Here is a 17,589-nt window from a genome sequence, read left to right as displayed (position 1 = left end):
CACCTCTGCTTGCTGCCCTCCTGCCTGGTGATCCAGCCCTCTGGGCACACCTGGTCTGCAGCATCAGGCCCCAGCTCGAATGTCACCCTCGGGATGCATCCGCAGTCCCCTGTGTTGGTTCTCATCCATGTGGCCTCATGCTGCATCTTCAACATTTGTCTCCCCATCAGACTGCGACCTCCAGGAGGGAGAAAAGGGAAACTAACACCCACCACGGGTCTCCTTTCATCAGGCGCTTGACAGGCTGAGTTAAGTCTTATTTCTCTTTCTAGAACCAACACTCAGCAGAGCAGCTGGCACACAGGAGACATTCATGTGCTGCGCAGATTAACGAGAACAATGGCAGTAACAGAAACACCACTGAAGGCAGACTCTACCACCACATGTTGTTCATGGCACACACACCATGAGAGTGAGGCTGAGAGCAAACCAGCTCTGCCACTCCTTACCTATGATCCCAGCACATTTGGCTCTGCGTGACCAGCTGTATTGCCACAAAACTGAAGACACTGGATACGCACTGTAATGTTATACTAAGAGGAATGGAAAGGGGAACTAAGATTCTCATATGCTGTCACAGGAAGGCAACAGGCTATCTAAAATCGATAGGGATACCTGGGTGGCTCAGTCGGTTAAGAGTCAGACATCAGCTCAGGTCGTGATCTCACAGTTCGTGAGTTTGAGCCCTGCGTCAGGCTCCACGCTGACAGTGCAAAGCCAGCTTGGGATTCTTTCTCCCTCCGTCTCCGCCCCTCCCCTACCTGTATACGCATGCGCTCTCTCTCTCTCTCTCAAAATAAGTTAATAAACTTAAAAAGAAGAATTTGATCATAAAAAAATAAGATTGATAAACCAAGAGATAGCAGTTTATGTATATTATGTAGAAATACGGAGATAAATTCATTCAAACAAAAAACAGATCCAAGAGTTTTAAAATGTTTGGGGGGGGGGCCGTGGGGGCTACAGACCTACAGTCTGTGTATGAACCTTTGAGCAATATTTGACTCTCTAGATCATATGCATGTGATATCCTGATATAATAAAGCAGAAGTAGAAGAAAAGGCACACATGGAAAAGGAACAGAAATTGAGAGGAACAGATGAGAGCTGCTTGGTTCTGCCTGGCATCATCAGGCCAGCGCCCACCTGGGAATGGACTGGTCTGGGAGCTGGCAGAGCACGAGGAGGTGCCCAACAGTCAGAGCCTGCAGGACTGCATCCTCTAAGGTACCACCATCTCTAGGGTCATTCGTTGGCTGGAGTGTCTCGGCTGAAGGTGTCTCTCATGAACCGGAGGCTACTACCCTAAACCTTCCAGTTAGATCACACAGGGAAAAGTTTAGGGAATGGCAGTGATTTCTCCAGACCGCAAAACATTCCCCCAAGCGTGTTCTCCATGCGGAAAGCTTGGCAAGCACATCTCATCGAATTCCTACACTGACCTTTAAGGTATGTATCCATATTGTCTCCACTGCAGAGATAAGGAAACAGGGGCGTTGAAAAATGAAATGACCTTCTCAGAGCCAGGAGGTAAGAGAGATGGGAGTGGGAACCCTGGTCTGTCTCCCCACTAGGCTGAAACCAGAGGAGAGGAGGGATGGCCAAGTCCATTTGTGCTCACCACCCCCGGGCCTAGAAGGCAGGCTGGCACAGTAAGTGTTTAACAACAGACTGAATCAATGCCTGGCTCCAAACGCCAGGCTCTACTCATTATCCCCCAAATGCACTCATGAGCCTGTGTTTCATTTCCAAGAGCTTTCCACATGCCCTTGTAAATTGCCAAGAAATTCTCTCCAGAGATCTTTTTTGAGGGTTCTCAATTCTTCTCGACTGCAGTGGACATTGGATTTGTATAAATGTTATGTTTGGGGATCCTCTGACATCAGAAAAAACTCTCTGAGGATTCTGGTTATCTTAGGGGTATGTTTGAAGCAACCCCACCCCAGAAAATTAGAGGGCTCCTCTCTTTAACAAGAGATTCCAGATCCCTTGGGGTGGGGGGGAGGCTAATTCAGGGGGCACCTGGGTGTCTCAGTCAATGAGTGTCCAACTTCAGCTTAGGTCATGATCTCATGGTTCATGGGTTCAGTCCCACATTGGGCTCTCTGCTGTCAGCACAGAGCCTGCTTCTTTTCTCACTTCTTAAAAGACAGACTCAATGGTGCACGCCTGGGTGGCTCAGTCGGTTAAATCTCTGACTTTGGCTCAGGTCATGATCTCATGGTTCGTGGTTTCAAGCCCCGCATCCGGCTCTGTGCTGACAGCTCAGAGCCTGGAGCCTGCTTTGGATTCTGTGTCTCCCTCTCTCTACCCCTACTATGCTCATGCTCTGTCTCTCTCTCTCTCTCTCTCAAAAATAAATAAACATTCAAAAAAAAAAAAAAAAAACAGACTCACTTTCCAGTGAGACAAGGCACAAAAAACAACAGCAACTATTCACACCCACCAAGGTAAATGGAAATCAGTACCACCAAAAGTATTTAGAGGTATTGAAAACAGGTATAATTAAGCCAAATTTACCAAATAGGCACTGTCTTCCCATAAACAATATGAGATAAAATATTAGGGAAATTTACCATGCATTTTGGTCAAAAACTCACTCAGTGGAAATATCACAGTTATTTAATCATGAAATCTTTATACAGTATTGTCCTCTCAAAATTTCAGAGCAAAGCTTTTCCCATCTACATTATAGCTAAACACATACACCCATACATGTGTACCTACACATGTATACACGTACACACACACACACACACACACTTAAGGAATGCAAGTTAATACTAGCTTGATTACACTGAAATACTTTATACAACTCCCATATTTTGAGAGGAAAGAATGTAAGTAAGTCTGGGTCAGATTTTACAGCAATACTTACATGATTTAGTTTTTTCAAAATTTCTATTTCTGTTTCAACATTGAGAGCCGGATCCTTTGATAAAAAAATAACATTCAAGTTTATTAATAATAATAATAGTCAACACTTGGAAAATGCTTAGTTAAAGCTTAGTTGAGTAAAAGCTGTCTGAGTTCCACACTTAGCGCCTACTCATCAAGGATTAGAGGTCGATCAATTAAATAACTCCCCTAAAAATCACTCTGCAAAGTGCTTGGCAAATGGTAAGCATTCAGTAAACAACCAGGCCCTATGCCAACCTCTTTATTTAAGAGTCATCTTGGGGGGCGCCTGGGTGTCTCAGTCAGTTAAGCATCAGACTCTTGATGGCCTGGCCTCTTTTGGCTCAGGTCATGATCTCACGGTTTGTGAGTTTGAGCCTCACATCGGGCTCTGCACTGACCCTGCAGAGCCTGCTTGGGATTTTCTCTCTCTCCCTCTCTCTCTTTCTCTCTCCCCTTCTCTCTCCCCTCCCCTTCTCGTGCTCTCTCAAAAAAAAAAACAAACAAAAAAGTGAACTTAAAAAAATATTAAAAAAAAAAAAGAATTATTTTACTTAATAAGTCTCAAAATCCCAAAGTGAACTGGGTTCTAGAATTATCCCCAGTTCACAGATGGAGTAACTGAGGCTCAGAGAGAGGAAGCCACTTGCTCCAGTTCTCACAGCCAGAAACAAGTGTGTTTCCACTGTTCTCATGCTTACCTGGTAAGCTCTGTCTCTGTCTCTCTTTTTTTTAAGTTTTTATTGAAATTCCAGTTAGCTAACATACAATGTAATATTAGTTGTAAGCTCTCTCTGGCTGTACAATTGTTTATACTCATAAAAGTGATACAACAAATAAGCACCACAGACAAGAGGTATTTAATTAAATTACATAAGGAAAATGTCAAGCCACATTTCTAATAATAGAGCAGACACAGTTTCCAATTTATTGCAGGCTAACATATTTAGTGAGACACCAATGAGAGGAAGCATCAGGGGACCGAAGTTGCTCTCTGTTCCAATTCCAAAAGGATGAATCGAGTTACTCAGCCTCAAGGGCTACACCCTCCAAAGCAAAGAGGATATAGAATTACATATTTATGTAAAATGGACTTCGGCTAAGAAACCCAGATGTTTAATTTTAAAAGCCTGCCTCTTCCTGTAAGCTGTTAAACTCATTACCATGGCAGGACATACTCTGATGATAGAGAGGTCTAAAAGAGTCCAATCTGATTTGAAAGATGAAAGTAAGAGGTAAAATTTTGCTCCAAGTCTTCAAGAATGGTAGGTATTTTCTTCCCCACCACACACCCCCAACAGGAAACAAATCCAGAATCACAGGGGAAAAAGATCTGTAACAAAGTGAACACAGAAAGGAAATTCCTCTTGCCATGTGAAAATGGCATTGTCTTGGGGGCAGAGGTGGGGCGGTCGGGGGGTGGGGGGGTGGGGAATTGATCTTTAAAGAACATTAAAGTAGAATGGCCAGAAACAGCTGGCCACAAAGGAAAATGTGATTAGAGACCTCATTTTACATTATTCTGTTGGGTCGTGTGTTGAAAGACCAATACGTTTGACCATTTCACCAACACAGTAAATGTATATTACAGAATGTAATAAAATGAATGGCTACTATACAGAGACTGTTAAATAATTAGGATTTTTAAAAATCTATAGATGCTAAGGTATTCACTCCTTCATTATTGGGAAGAGCAAAGGATTAGAAATTACCTAAATGATCAAACAGAGAAATGGGCGAATAATTACAATAAAGTTCATGAAATAGAGGCTCAATCATCAAAAAGCATCAATTAGGGGAAAGTTTATGCATTAATGCTTATGTGGAAAAGTATAACACAAAACCGTATATACAGTATGACTTCAACCATCTAAAAATGCAAATTTGTATGAACAAGGACTAGAAGGAAAAAGAAAACTGCAAACAGCTGTGGCGTTACAATGGTGGGATATATAGCCAGGTTGTTTTTTCCCCTCAATTTCCTTTTTTTTTTTTTTTTTTTTTTAATGTTTATTTATTTTTAAGAGAGAGAGAGAGAGAGAGAGAGCTTGAGGGAGAAAGAAAGAGAGAAAGAGAATGAGCAGGGGAGGGGCAGAGAGAGGGAAGAGAAAATCCCAAGCAGGTTCTGTGCTCAGTGCAGAGCCCCACGTGGGGCTCGAACTCACGAACTGTAAGATCATGAGCTGAATTCAAGAGGAACACTCAAACAACTGAGCCACCCAGGCACCCCCCAATTTCCTTTCATGTACTGTAAAACTTGTAACAACTTGGGGGAGGAGGGGAGCACTTCTTGCTGGTACGTTATGTACAACAAAATATTTCTGGAACCAAACTATGGATAAGTAACTTTCTAGGTTAGTAGAATATACTCAAAATATTTCAATGCTGTTTAATACAAATTCACGTATGTGAACAATGAATTCTTCCTAACACTGAAAATCACCACTCTAGGGGCACCTAGGTGGCTCAGTCGGTTAAGCATTTGACTTTGGCTCATGTCATGAGCTCACGGTTTTGTGCATTTGAGCCTGGCATTGGGCTCTGCACAGGCAGTGTGAAGCCTGTTTGGGATTCTCTCTCTTTCCCTCTCTCTCTGCCCCTCCCCTGCTCACTCTCCCTCTTTCTCAAAATAAATAAATAAAAACTTAAAAAAAAAAAACTCACCACTCTAAAATTATTTGGGGAAGTTAAGAAGTGTTAAAAACAGCTGAGCAGGGAGCCTGGGTGGCTCAGTCGGTTAAGCGTCCAACTTCGGCTCAGATCATGATCTCATAGTTGGTGGGTTCGAGCCCCGCGTCGGGCTCTGTGCTGACAGCTCAGAGCCTGGAGCCTGCTTCAGATTCTGTGTCTCCCTCTTGCTCTGCCCCTATCCCAACTCATGCTCTGTTTCTCTCTATCTCAAAAATAAACATTAAAAAAAATAAAAATAAATAGCTGAGCATGCACAAACACAGGTACTTACTGCCTCTCTCTCAGAGCCAACAGCAAACTTCCTTTTGCTGATGATTTTTATGGCTACTTTCTTACATGTTTTCCTCTCAAAAGCTAGCTTCACCTCACCACAGGCACCGCTACGGAGAGAAACATAAAATGATCAATTGTCAGAATGGTTCATCATTCCTGATCTGGGCTTAACTTTAGCCCAGATCAGTTTAGAAGTTAAGCGCTGTCCACATACAACCCTTCCATTGTCCCTGTTTTCAAACCACACAATGAAACTTAACCAATGTAAAATGTCAAGGGCATAAGTGAATGTGGACCATCCAATAGTACTGTGTCAGCTCCAAATTCCACTTTTTGAGCTGAGTGATACAGACTTAAGCATTATTGGCACCCCAGAATGTGAAATCCTCAGAAAGACACTAAGAACAAATAAGACAGAAATTACTTATCCTAGAGGCAGAGAAACATCACTGAGAACAAAGTCCTAAACAAAAATGAGTGCCTGACACAAGTTACAGCAGATAACTGTAACTGTAAACGAATTATTTTCATTGATATGCTCTTTCTTATTCAAAGTGCCATAGTTGATGCCATAAACTGCACCCCCAATAAAATCACAATAACTAACAACCAAAAGTATTATGCGATTAACTTAATTGCAGCAAACTCTTAAAGATTTGCAATTAATTGGGATACTATAATGGAAGAGGAATAATACCCAGGATACAGGTAACCCAATGGACTCTGTTCTCCAAAGCCTGGGTCAGCCCAAGGTAGTGGCTACTCAAGTATCAATCATTCATTACATGCCCCAAGCAGACTGTAACTATTGTGAGTTTGGGGTGGGAAGGTAGGTTTGTCAAGACACCCTTTTTATTGTGTATTGTATGTATACATAAAAATTACCACTGTTATCATTTTAAAATCTACAATTCAGTGGCATTAAGCACATCCACAATGTTGTGTAACCATCACCCCCATCTAGCTCCAGAATTTTTCATGAGATCAAATGGAAACTCCACCCCCATTCTATCCTTCTCCCAGCTGCTGGGAACCACTAATCTGCTTTCTCAATAGATTTGCCTATTCTGAATATCTCGTATCAATGAAATTATACAATATGTGGTCCTTTGTGTCTGGCTTCTCTCACTCATGTTTTCAAGGTTAGCCCGTGCTGTAGCATGGGTCAATATTTCATTCCTTTTTGTGGCTAAATAATATTCCATTGTATGGATATATCACATTTTGTTTACCTGTTTATTTGTGGATGGAGATTTGGGTTGTTTCCACTTTTTGGATACATGCTGTGAACATTCATGCATAAAATTTTTACTTAAATACCTATTGTCAACTGGGAGACGGGAATTATATACCTACAAGGGGAATCACGGGTCATAGGGTAATTCTATGCTTAACCTGTTGAGAAACCAAGAACTATTTTCCACAGTGGCTACATCATTTTACATTCCCACCAGTAGTATACAGGGGATCTCATTTCTCTATATCCTCACAAACACTTGCTACTTTCTGTTTCTTTATGATGGTAATCCTAGTGGCTGTGAAGCAGTAACCCTTGTGGTTTTGATTTGCATTTCCCTCATGATAAATGATGCGGAGCATCTTCTTATGTGGTTTTTGGTCATTTGTAGATCTTTGGAGAAGGCTATTTAAATCCTTTGCCCATTTGTAAAGTGGGTTGTTTTTGTTGTTGACTTATAAGAGTTCTTTTTGCTGAATACTAGATCCTTATCAGATAAATGATCTGCAAATATTTTCTCTCATTCCATGGGATGTGTTTCACTCCCTTGATAGTGTCCTGATGCACTGAAGTTTTTAAATTTGATGAAGTCTAAATTATCTATTTTTCTTTCTTTTGTTGCTTGTGCTTCTGGTGCCATAATTAAGAAACTACTGCCAGGGCACCTGGGTGGCTCAGTCAGTTAAGCGTTCGACTTCGACTCAGGTCATGACCTCACGATTGGTGAGTTCGGGCCCCGCATGGGGCTCTGTGCTGACAGGCCAGAACCTGGAGACTGCTTCGGTGTCTGTATCTCCCTTTCTCTCTCTCTCTTTCTCAAAAATGAATAAACATTAAAAAAAAAAAAAAAAAGAAAGAAAGAAAAGAAAAGAAACCAATGCCTAAACCTAAGGTCCTGAAGAGTTACCTCTGTTCTCTTTTTACAGTTTTATAGCTGTATCTCTTACATTTAGTTTTTTTCCTTTTGAGTTAATTTTTGTATATGGTGTGAGAAAATGGTCCGTTTAACTATTATTGTTTAAAATCTGCTCAAAACACTTTCCAATTCCCCTTCTGATCACAGTCACCTTTTGCCTGAGAAATCTTCCCTGAGTCAATATAGCTCTAATGGAGAGTCTGTAAGAGTACTATGGGATGACATGTAACCAAAATCGAGCCAATCAACGTTTCCCCTGGAATCAAATGTTCATGTTGGGGAAAAGTTCTCTCTGCGGTGGTTTCTACCAGGAAGAAGATATGAATGTGGGGCTTCTGGAAGCCATTCTTCCTGCCACACAGAGAAAACAAATCTATAGGAAGACAACCAGTAGTAGCTAAATCAATACATGGAACCAGTGCCCTGGCAACACTGGAGGAGCCCTTAAATCCAGCCACACATACAGCCACATAGAGCATCAGAATTCAAAGAGTGACATAAAGCCCTAAAGGCCACCTGGTCCAGTCATACCTGAAAACAGCTGTGCTCATGTATCTCCTGCTTACAAGAGCCAATAAATTTCTTTTTTTACCTGACTCAGGTGAGTTAAGTTTCTGTCACCTGATAGAAGATTTGTGTTGAATCCTCCCTTAGAAAAAATAAGAGTCCCATGCATTTCTTAGGGGTGCGCACAAATTTGGCTATAAACTTCCAAGCACCAATGCAATTGTGAAAATACAGTGAGTTACTGAATTTAATATCCATAAACTAAAATATCTCCCACAGATGGCTGCAAAGAGTACACTGTGTTTGATTCTATGTGGCAGGAATATGGGTGATTATTTCCTTCTATTAACTTCTACTTTCATGTTTTCAAAAATGTCAATAAAGAGAAAGGCCTTTGGGAGAGGGGGAAGGGTGGGAGAGTGAAGAACATGGTACAATGTGGTAAAAGTGTCCCTAAGGATGTGGCTCTCAAAATAGGATTAGGCAACCACTAAGGAACCCCAAGATGCTTTCAGGGTGTCCACAAAGTCAAACTATTTGCAGAGTAATACTACGACATCATATGCCTTTTTCATCCTCATTCTCTCATGAGGATACAGCGTTTTCCAGAGGCTACGTGGCATGTGACAACAGACTGAACAAGGACGCAAATATCAGGATCTAGCTATTTTCTAGTAAGCCAGATAGCAAAGAGATAGGCAAAAATGTGAAACAGCGCCTCTCTTCTCACTAATCTTTATTTAAACAATTATTCTGCATTAAAAACATTATTTGGGGGCACCTGGGTGGCTTAGTCAGTGAAGCATCCAACTTTGGCTCAGGTCATGATATCGCAGTTCATGAATCCGAGTCCCACGTCTGGCTCTGTGCTGACAGCTCAGAGCCTGCAGCCAGCCTGCTTCTGATTCTGTGTCTCCCGCTCTCTGCCCCTCCCCCACTCGTGCTCTGTCTCTGTCTCTCTCCCTCTCTCTCAAAATAAACATTTAAAAATTTTAAAACAGTTAACCTAAATTGGGTTCTTTAATGCATTAACAAATGTTATAAATGTCTCCATTTGAATTTCTAATATAGCAAATATCAACAGATATCAGCCACAAAAGCTCTTGGGTGCCCTCAGTAATTTTTAAGAATGTAAGGGGTCCTGAAACCAAAACTTTTGAGAACTTTGCCATATTCAGTGGTCAGTTTCATTTCAGTTCCCAAGATGTCACAAATTCTGAAGAAGGCAGAAATGCAGTAAATGTTTCTTTTTAGAAGGTAATGAAAATGTTTCACAACTCTGTGAATGTTAAAAATCACTAAATTGTAGGAGTGCCTGGGTTGCTCAGTTAGTTAAGCGTCCAACTTCGGCTCAGGTCATGATCTCACTGTTCGTGGGTTCAAGCCCCACGTCGGGCTCTGTGCTGACAGCTCAGAGCCTGGAACCTGCTTCGGATTCTGTGTCTCCCTCTCTCTCTGCCCCTCACCCACTCATGTTCTGTCTCTCTCTCTCAAAAATGAACATTAAAAAGAAAATTTTTAATAAAAAATAATAAGCATTAAAAAAATTAAAAATCACTAAATTGTACACTTTCCATGTGTGAATTGTATGGTATGTGAGTAACAACTTTTTTTAAAATGTTATTATTTATTCATTTTTAAGTAACCTCTACACCCAACATGGGGCTCGAACTCACAATCCTGAGATCAAGAGTCGCATGCTCTTCCAACTGAGATTAAGAGTCGCTCTTCTGAGTAAAAGCCAGGCACCCCTGTGAATACCAACTTTTTTAAAGCCACTTTATTGAGCTATCAAAGATAAAATGTATAAGGAAAACTCTTCATTTCAACTGATGATAGTCAAGTAAATGAATAACATGCCTATCACAAATAGGTGTCCTACAAATATAAATGTTATAAACCAGGAACAAGAACCTAATCAATGACAAATGTTTAGAAAAAAAAATGAACTGCAATTTCTGTAACAACAAAAAAACAATTTACCTTCCGAGAGTTTTTGACATGATGTATTCGTCTCTTAATTCCTTAGGATAAACTGACTGATCATCTACAGTCAGGTCAAAAAATACAAAAACTAAGGGGGAAAGGGCAGAAATAGGTCTCATTAATTCATTCGATAAAGATAAAATGGTCCTAAAATTTAGTAAACATATGGAATATAAGACAACTGTTTTCAATTACATTTAACACCTAACCCTAAAGGAATTGGTTAGCCAGTTTAACCCCTGTTATGAAACCCAGAGAAACCCATGGACAATGACAGTCAAATCTCATTCTTCAATAGAAATACACAACATCATCTCACGTTAGTGCAGGAAATCCATACATATATGCTAATCTTATTCCTCAGTCTCAGAATATTAGTCAACTGCAACTAATATAAAACACCCATGCAGATTAGCATAAACCCAGAACCAAAAAGCAATCAGTTCGAGCACAGAAAAAAATGTTCTAGACATATAAACATCCCAAAAAAAGTAGACCATAGGTCATCACACTAGTATTATTTCTCTTTGCCATTCATAGACCTTTACATGTCTGGCATTTTATAGTGCAAACCATCTTGAACCTGCTTGTAAAGTTAAATAAATAGCGTTTCCCCCCAAATCCCCTTTTTCTCCACTATTTGGGTTGTATTCCAGAAAAAGAAAAAAAATAACCCCACTCATTTAAAAATTTAACCATCCACGTGAACCAAGGCTGCAATCAATTATCGACATTTCAATTCTACAAAATCAATAGTAAATTTGCAACTGCCTGCAATATCTTGAAACAGTAAAATGTGTTAAGACCCTTGAGTTTCTCAGATTTCAGGCAACAGGTTTTGACCTCCCTGGAGTAACCAAGACTTCTAGTCTCTGGCACAAATCTGAGCCACCTGAGTGTGCTTCATTCCAGGCTGGTCTGCACAAGACAGACACTTGCATAGTGAAGGAAACCTTCCAGCAAACCAACAGTTTCTCTGTGTTCATGGATATTTATGAACCTAGATGTTCCAGTGGCATCTGAGAATCTGGGAATTTGAGGGGCTCTGGAGGGCTATATCTCACAGATGTCAAGGTCTACTTCAAGAGCTACAAATTCAGTTGTCCATACAAGCCAAGGTCATGTACACAGGGACGGCTGGGTTGAGGGTGGGACAATGTGGAGCAATGAGGACTTGAATGGGGAAAACATGCCGTCCATCTAAACCAGGAAGGCTCTACTGAGCACTGGCAAATCCTCCAGTTATGGAATTATAGGCTCAGTATGGCCAGGCAGTGCACCTTTTTCAAAGCAATCTAGATTTTGACGTTAAAGTACAAATAACAAATGCCTAATAAAATGTCAATAAACTGAATGCCATCTGCAGAGTGCCAGACTGATCTATTTCAATTAAGGCCACCTTTAGCCCATATAACACATCTGTTCAGAACAGAACAGTTGCCCCGTAGATGGACCAACTACGAAAAGGTGGCACACAGCTGGTCAAGTGAGACAGGCCAAATTTCAGCATTCAGATGTCGCCTGCACCAGGTGTTCTCAAACAGCAAAACCCTATGCAGCTTCCCTGAGTATAATTATCAGATTGAAAACAAAATAGTCATAAATAGGGAAAACTGTCATAAAATGCATTTTAGGATGCCCAGGGTGGCCATTGTTCCCAGATGCCAGGCTAAAGACTGACTGCCTAAGAATCACCTAAGCAAGATTTTTTAATTTTTTTTTTTTAACATTTATTTATTTTTGAGACAGAGAGAGACAGAGCATGAACGGGGGAGGGTCAAAGAGAGAGGGAGACACAGAATCCAAAACAGGCTCCAGGCTCTGAGCTGTCAGCACAGAGCCCGACACAGGGCTCGAACTCACGGACAGTGAGATCGTGACCTGAGCCGAAGTTGGACGCTTAACCGACTGAGCCACCCAGGCGCCCCTAAGCAAGATTTTCTAAATCCCTGGACCTACTAGACCAGGATCTGTGGGGCAGCGTTTGTGAGCATCTAGTTTTTTTTTAAGTTTATTTATTTTGAGAGAGGGAGAGAGCACACACACACGAGTGGGGGAGGGGCAGAGAGAGAGGGAGAGAGAATCCCAAGCAGGCTCTCCACACTGTCAGCACAGATCCCAGAGTGGGGCTTGAACGCACAATCCAGGAGATCATGACCCGAGTCAAAGTAGGACATTTAACCACTGAGCCACCCAGGCACCCCGTGGAGATCTATTATTTTTAAGTTATTACCACACACACTCGCTTCCCATTCATTCAACCCTCAGATAGTTTTGTGAAATTCTGCGGGTTTGTTTTTAATCAAAGAAACAAAAGTATTCCTTTTGTCCAAGGATTTAAAATCACTGAGATTACATGTAACTCTTTAGGTTGCTTTAATTCCTTCTGTGCTGAATGACAGCTGTTCATTTTAGATGTGATATTAGTAGTTTTTAGGAACGGCTGCTTATAAAATGCTGCCTGATGATGACAATAAACATCAAAACTTTCAGACAATCACCAAGTGGTAACTAAGAAAATAGACAGTTTGGGTTTTTTTTTTAATGTTTATTTATTTATTTTGAGAGAGAGAGAGAGAGAGAGAGAGAGCACATGTGTGCACAAAGGGGAGGGGCAGAAAGGGAGAGAGAGAATCCCATGGGGCTCAATCTCATGAACTGTGAGACAATGATCTGAGACAAAATGAAAAGTTGACACTCAACTGACTGAGCCACCCAGGTGCCCCAAGAAGGAAGAAGGTTTAAACTGAGATTCTTACAGAAAAAACCTAATGCCTGGCATATAAACAAACTTCAATAAATATATGTGCAATTAATGAATGGAAGGAACGAAAGCAAAGAATGAGAAAGGAAGGGAAGAAGGAAAGAGGGAGGGAAGGAGAAGAATTAATGGTCTAAAACAACAACTCACTGACATCTAAGACTGATGCGGTACAAACTGGATCAATCAATGAACAATGAAACATCTTAAGCAATATCATCCCATTGACAGCATACAGCCTTAAATAAAACTTATCACAGCAGTTAAACTTTAGAAATTCAATCTTGATAGAAATCTTTCCTAATTTAAGGATGCACCCAGGACTGAGTTGAATCCTGAATACTAACCTTCTTACTTTACATAACTAACCCATACTCAGCAAAGGGCATAATGTCGATCTTCCCTTTACAGGAGAGGAAAAAAAGATTCAGTAACCAGAAGATAGCAATGTTACCTTTATTACTCCACACTGAAAGTGCAATTTCAGAATTGTTACTCAAAGGAAGGCGTCTTCCTTTCCCTACAAGCTCTCTATTTACAAAGGTTCCATTCCCACTGTGATCTTCTATGTATGCGATGTAAGAGTTTTTGGGACCCATTTCCTAAAATAGAGAACATTTTATTTCAAAGTTTTAACAGTGGGGAGTGACAGTGCTAAGATATCTCACGGTGAAGGACTAGATTACCAATTTTCCCAAACATATGGATTTCTGTCACCTACTCTGAAAATCCGAAAGTGTTTCTTGCTGTAAGTCCGGTATTTATCCGTTCTTTTCAGCAGTGGCTCATCAAAGCAGTATTCGCAGCTCCTATCTCTCCCAAACCAGTAGCTGTCATTAACACACTCTGTAACACAAAAGTATACACCGGAGTGCTGTCGAATTTCATGCATCAAACACCTTTAAAAACTGCTTGTAAAATGTAATCAGAGGAAAATAACCTAAGAAAGAAAGCAATCAAGCTTACAGATACCTTTATCAAAACGATATAGGAATAAAAATGAGGGAGGAGGAAAAGAACAATTTTCCAATGAGTTCAATAAATCGTGACTTATACATACCTATGAAATAACAAGCCGTCATTAAAAGTTCTCAAGCAATTATTAACGATTTCAAAAAACACTTAAAATCGAATAACTTCCTACTCATGACCCTCCTGAGGCTTCCCATCGTACTTACTATAAAATGTGCACTCCTCCCCATGGCAGGCTAGATGCTCAGGATCCAGCCCCTGCTTCCCTCCCAGCCTCACCTTGCACCGCTCCCCTTGATCACTCTACTTAGTCCCTCTGGTGGCTTCCATTGCCCCATGTCGGGTTCAACCCCCACCTTGTGGCCTTTGCATTCTCTGTTCAAACACAGCTACTTGCATAGTCATCTTGCTTTGTGTCTAGACTCAAACTGTCATCTTCCACTCAGCTTTCTGTATTAGCAGACCCCTACCTCGTCATCCATTATCATGACATCCCGTTTTGTCTCCCTCTAAGTATGGACCATAATTGGAAGTTATCTTGATTATTTATATATTGTCTCCCCACACACCCCTTGTAGAACAAACTCCAGGAGGGCAGCCTTGGGTCTCCTGTGTTTTAGTTCCAGCACCAAGGACAATGAATATAGTAGGCAAGTAAATGTTGATAAAGACAGACCAGGCAAAATGGTAGCACCTCATATCACAAAGTACTAATTTCCCTAATATATGTCAAGTTCCTACAAATAAAAACAAACAATCCAGTAAAAAATGGGTAAAGGATATGAAAAGACAATTTACAAGAGACAGAAATACAAATGGCTCAAACATACGAAAAAATGGCCAAGGTAAAAAAAAATGTTTTTTAATTTAAAAACCAGGGGAACCTGGTAGAGCACGCAACTCTTTTTTTTTTCCTTTTTTAATGTTTACTTTTTGAAAGAGCAAGAGATGGAGCACAAGCAGAGTAGGGACAGAGAGAGAGGGAGACACAGAATCCGAAGCAGGCTCCAAGCTCCAAGCTGTCAGCACAGAGCCCAACAAGGGGCTCAAACTCATGAACCGTGAGATCATGACCTGAGCTGAAGTTGGATGCTTAACCGACTAAACCACCCAGGCACCCCACAGAGCATGCAACTTTTGATCTTGGGATTGTGAGTTCGAGCACCACGTTAGGTGTAGAGACTACTTAAAAATAAAATATTTTTTAAAAATGAAATTTAAAAAATGCATAAACATGTACACATTTTAAAAAAAAGAAATTTTAAATTTTAATTTTAATTTTAATTTAATACATTACAATTTCATATTTCAGGGTGCCTGGGTAGCTCAACTGGTTAAGTGTCCGACTCTTGATTTTGGCTCAGGTCATGATTTCACGGGTCATGAGTTCGGGCCCTGCGTCAGGCTCTGCACTAGCAGCTTGGAGCCTGCTTGGGATTCTGTGTGTGTATGTGTCTCTCTCTGCCCCTCCCCTACTCACTCCTCTGTCTCTCTGTCTCTGTCTCTCAAAAGAAATTAAACATTAAAAAAAATGTTTTTAAACAATTGTGGTACTTACATATAATGGAATATATATATGTAGATATATATATGCATTTTTTTTTTAAGTAGGCTCCACACCTGATGTGGAGCTTGAACTCATGACCCCGAGATCAAGAGTCTCATGCTCTACTGACTGAGTTAACCAGGTGCCCCTATCATGGAATATTACTCAGCCATAAAAAAATAAATGCTACAACCCATACATGCCACGACATGTATAAACCTTGAAAACATTAGAAGAAGCCAGATACAAAAAAACCATGAGTTGTATGATTATATTTATATGAAATATCCAGAATACTTTAATCCATAGAAATGAAATACAGATTACTGGTTGCAAGGGGCAGGAGGAGAGACAAAAGGGAAGTGACTGCTTAACAGGTGCAGGGTTTTATTTTGGAGTAACAGAAGTGTTTCAGAACTAGACAAAGGTTGTGATGGCACTGAACTGTTCACTTTAAAATGGTTAATCTGGGGACCCTGGCTGGCTCAGTCAGAAGAGCATGCAATTCTTGATTGTAGGATCACGAGTTTGAGCCCCACACTGGGTGCAGAGATTAATTAAATAAAGAGACTCAGAAAAAAAAAGAAAGAACAATAAAGTGGTTAATTTTATGTCATGTGCATTTCACTGTGAGGTTTTTATTTTTTAGGTTTATTTATTTTGAGAGAGAGAGAGAGAGCACACATACTTACGAACCGTGAGATCATAACCTGAGCTGAAATCCAGACTCGGACACTTACCCTACCGAGCCACCCAGGCACCCCACACGTCAATTTTTAAAAATTACATAGACACACATAACTGGCCCAGAAATCCCACTTCTAGGAATTTATCCTATGGATAGAGGCATATGTATTATGAAAGGATATAAGGACAAAACTAAAAAGTTATTCACTATAGCATTATTCTTACAGCAAAAGATTACAAACATCTTAAATCTCCATTAGTAAGGGATAACTTCAAAAAAACTTACATCTATAAAAAGGAATGAGAATCTTTACATTCTGAGATAAGGATATCTAAGATACAATGCTGAGTATTAAACGCCAGTTGCAAGCAATGTGTTGTGAATTATAATTAATCTAAAAATAAAAGGAAAATAAGAATATACAGGCACGTAGCAATATGGCATCATCCATTACAAAGTAAAGCCATGCCGACTCAAAGACCCAGCAATTCAACTCAGTCTCTACCCCACAGACACATCTGCCAATTGACCAAGGAGACAACCACAAGGATGTTCAAGGAGTCTTGCTTACAGGAACAAAAACTGGAAACAACCTAAGTATCTGTTAATAGGGGAAGGAATAAATGAACCATGGTATTTCTACTAGAAATGCAGAACTTCTCCACCAGCTGGGACAAGGAAGGGCATGGAGAATTCATCAGGACACTAACAGTCCAAGGATGGTGGACAGAGACTGCAAGAAGTGGGCCCCTACAAAAGGGTCTGCTCTGACCTTTGCTGATCAGGAGAGCCCCCAGGCAGAAGTGTGGAGGAGGGCAGGGAGAACAAGGGAGGAGGCAAGGGGACCAGAAGTTCTCAGAAAGGCAATGAGAGGTATGAATCCAGGGAAGGATGGGTCCATCTTCCCAGTAGGGAAGGGGTGCAGGTGAGAAGGTGTGTAGGGAGAGCAACAGATACACTGGTTTTGGCAAGTGAACTGAAAATTACGTAAGTTAAAAAAAAAAAAAGAATGAAAGAAAGAAAAAGAAAATTTAGGTAAGCAATTTTCTTTTAGGGATTCTAGACCTCTCTGAAGTTCGAATTCACTGTCTTCCCTCTCAAAGGATCCTATATCA

The 17,589-nt window shown here is 40.7% G+C and overlaps 1 protein-coding gene across 5 annotated transcripts in view; it reads right to left on the bottom strand.

Annotated features, from left to right (window-relative positions):
• The window catches only part of CHEK2 (checkpoint kinase 2), a 47,322-nt gene that overhangs the window by 13,373 nt on the left and 16,360 nt on the right, over positions 1-17,589 (bottom strand). For all 5 annotated transcript variants that reach the window (XM_043558029.1, XM_043558032.1, XM_043558033.1 and 2 more), the window contains 5 exons: positions 13,990-14,114; positions 13,723-13,870; positions 10,505-10,595; positions 5,860-5,968; positions 2,878-2,931 (listed from right to left, as the gene is read on the bottom strand). In XM_043558029.1, coding sequence (XP_043413964.1) covers positions 2,878-2,931; positions 5,860-5,968; positions 10,505-10,595; positions 13,723-13,870; positions 13,990-14,114 — 527 coding nt within the window. The remainder of the gene's footprint in view (positions 1-2,877; positions 2,932-5,859; positions 5,969-10,504; positions 10,596-13,722; positions 13,871-13,989; positions 14,115-17,589) is intronic.

The sequence above is a fragment of the Prionailurus bengalensis genome, chromosome D3 (genome assembly GCF_016509475.1).
Source record: "Prionailurus bengalensis isolate Pbe53 chromosome D3, Fcat_Pben_1.1_paternal_pri, whole genome shotgun sequence".
NCBI classification, from domain to species: Eukaryota; Metazoa; Chordata; class Mammalia; order Carnivora; family Felidae; genus Prionailurus; species Prionailurus bengalensis.
Note: the sequence above shows the minus strand (reverse complement) of the source record. Positions and strands in the feature narration are given on the sequence as shown.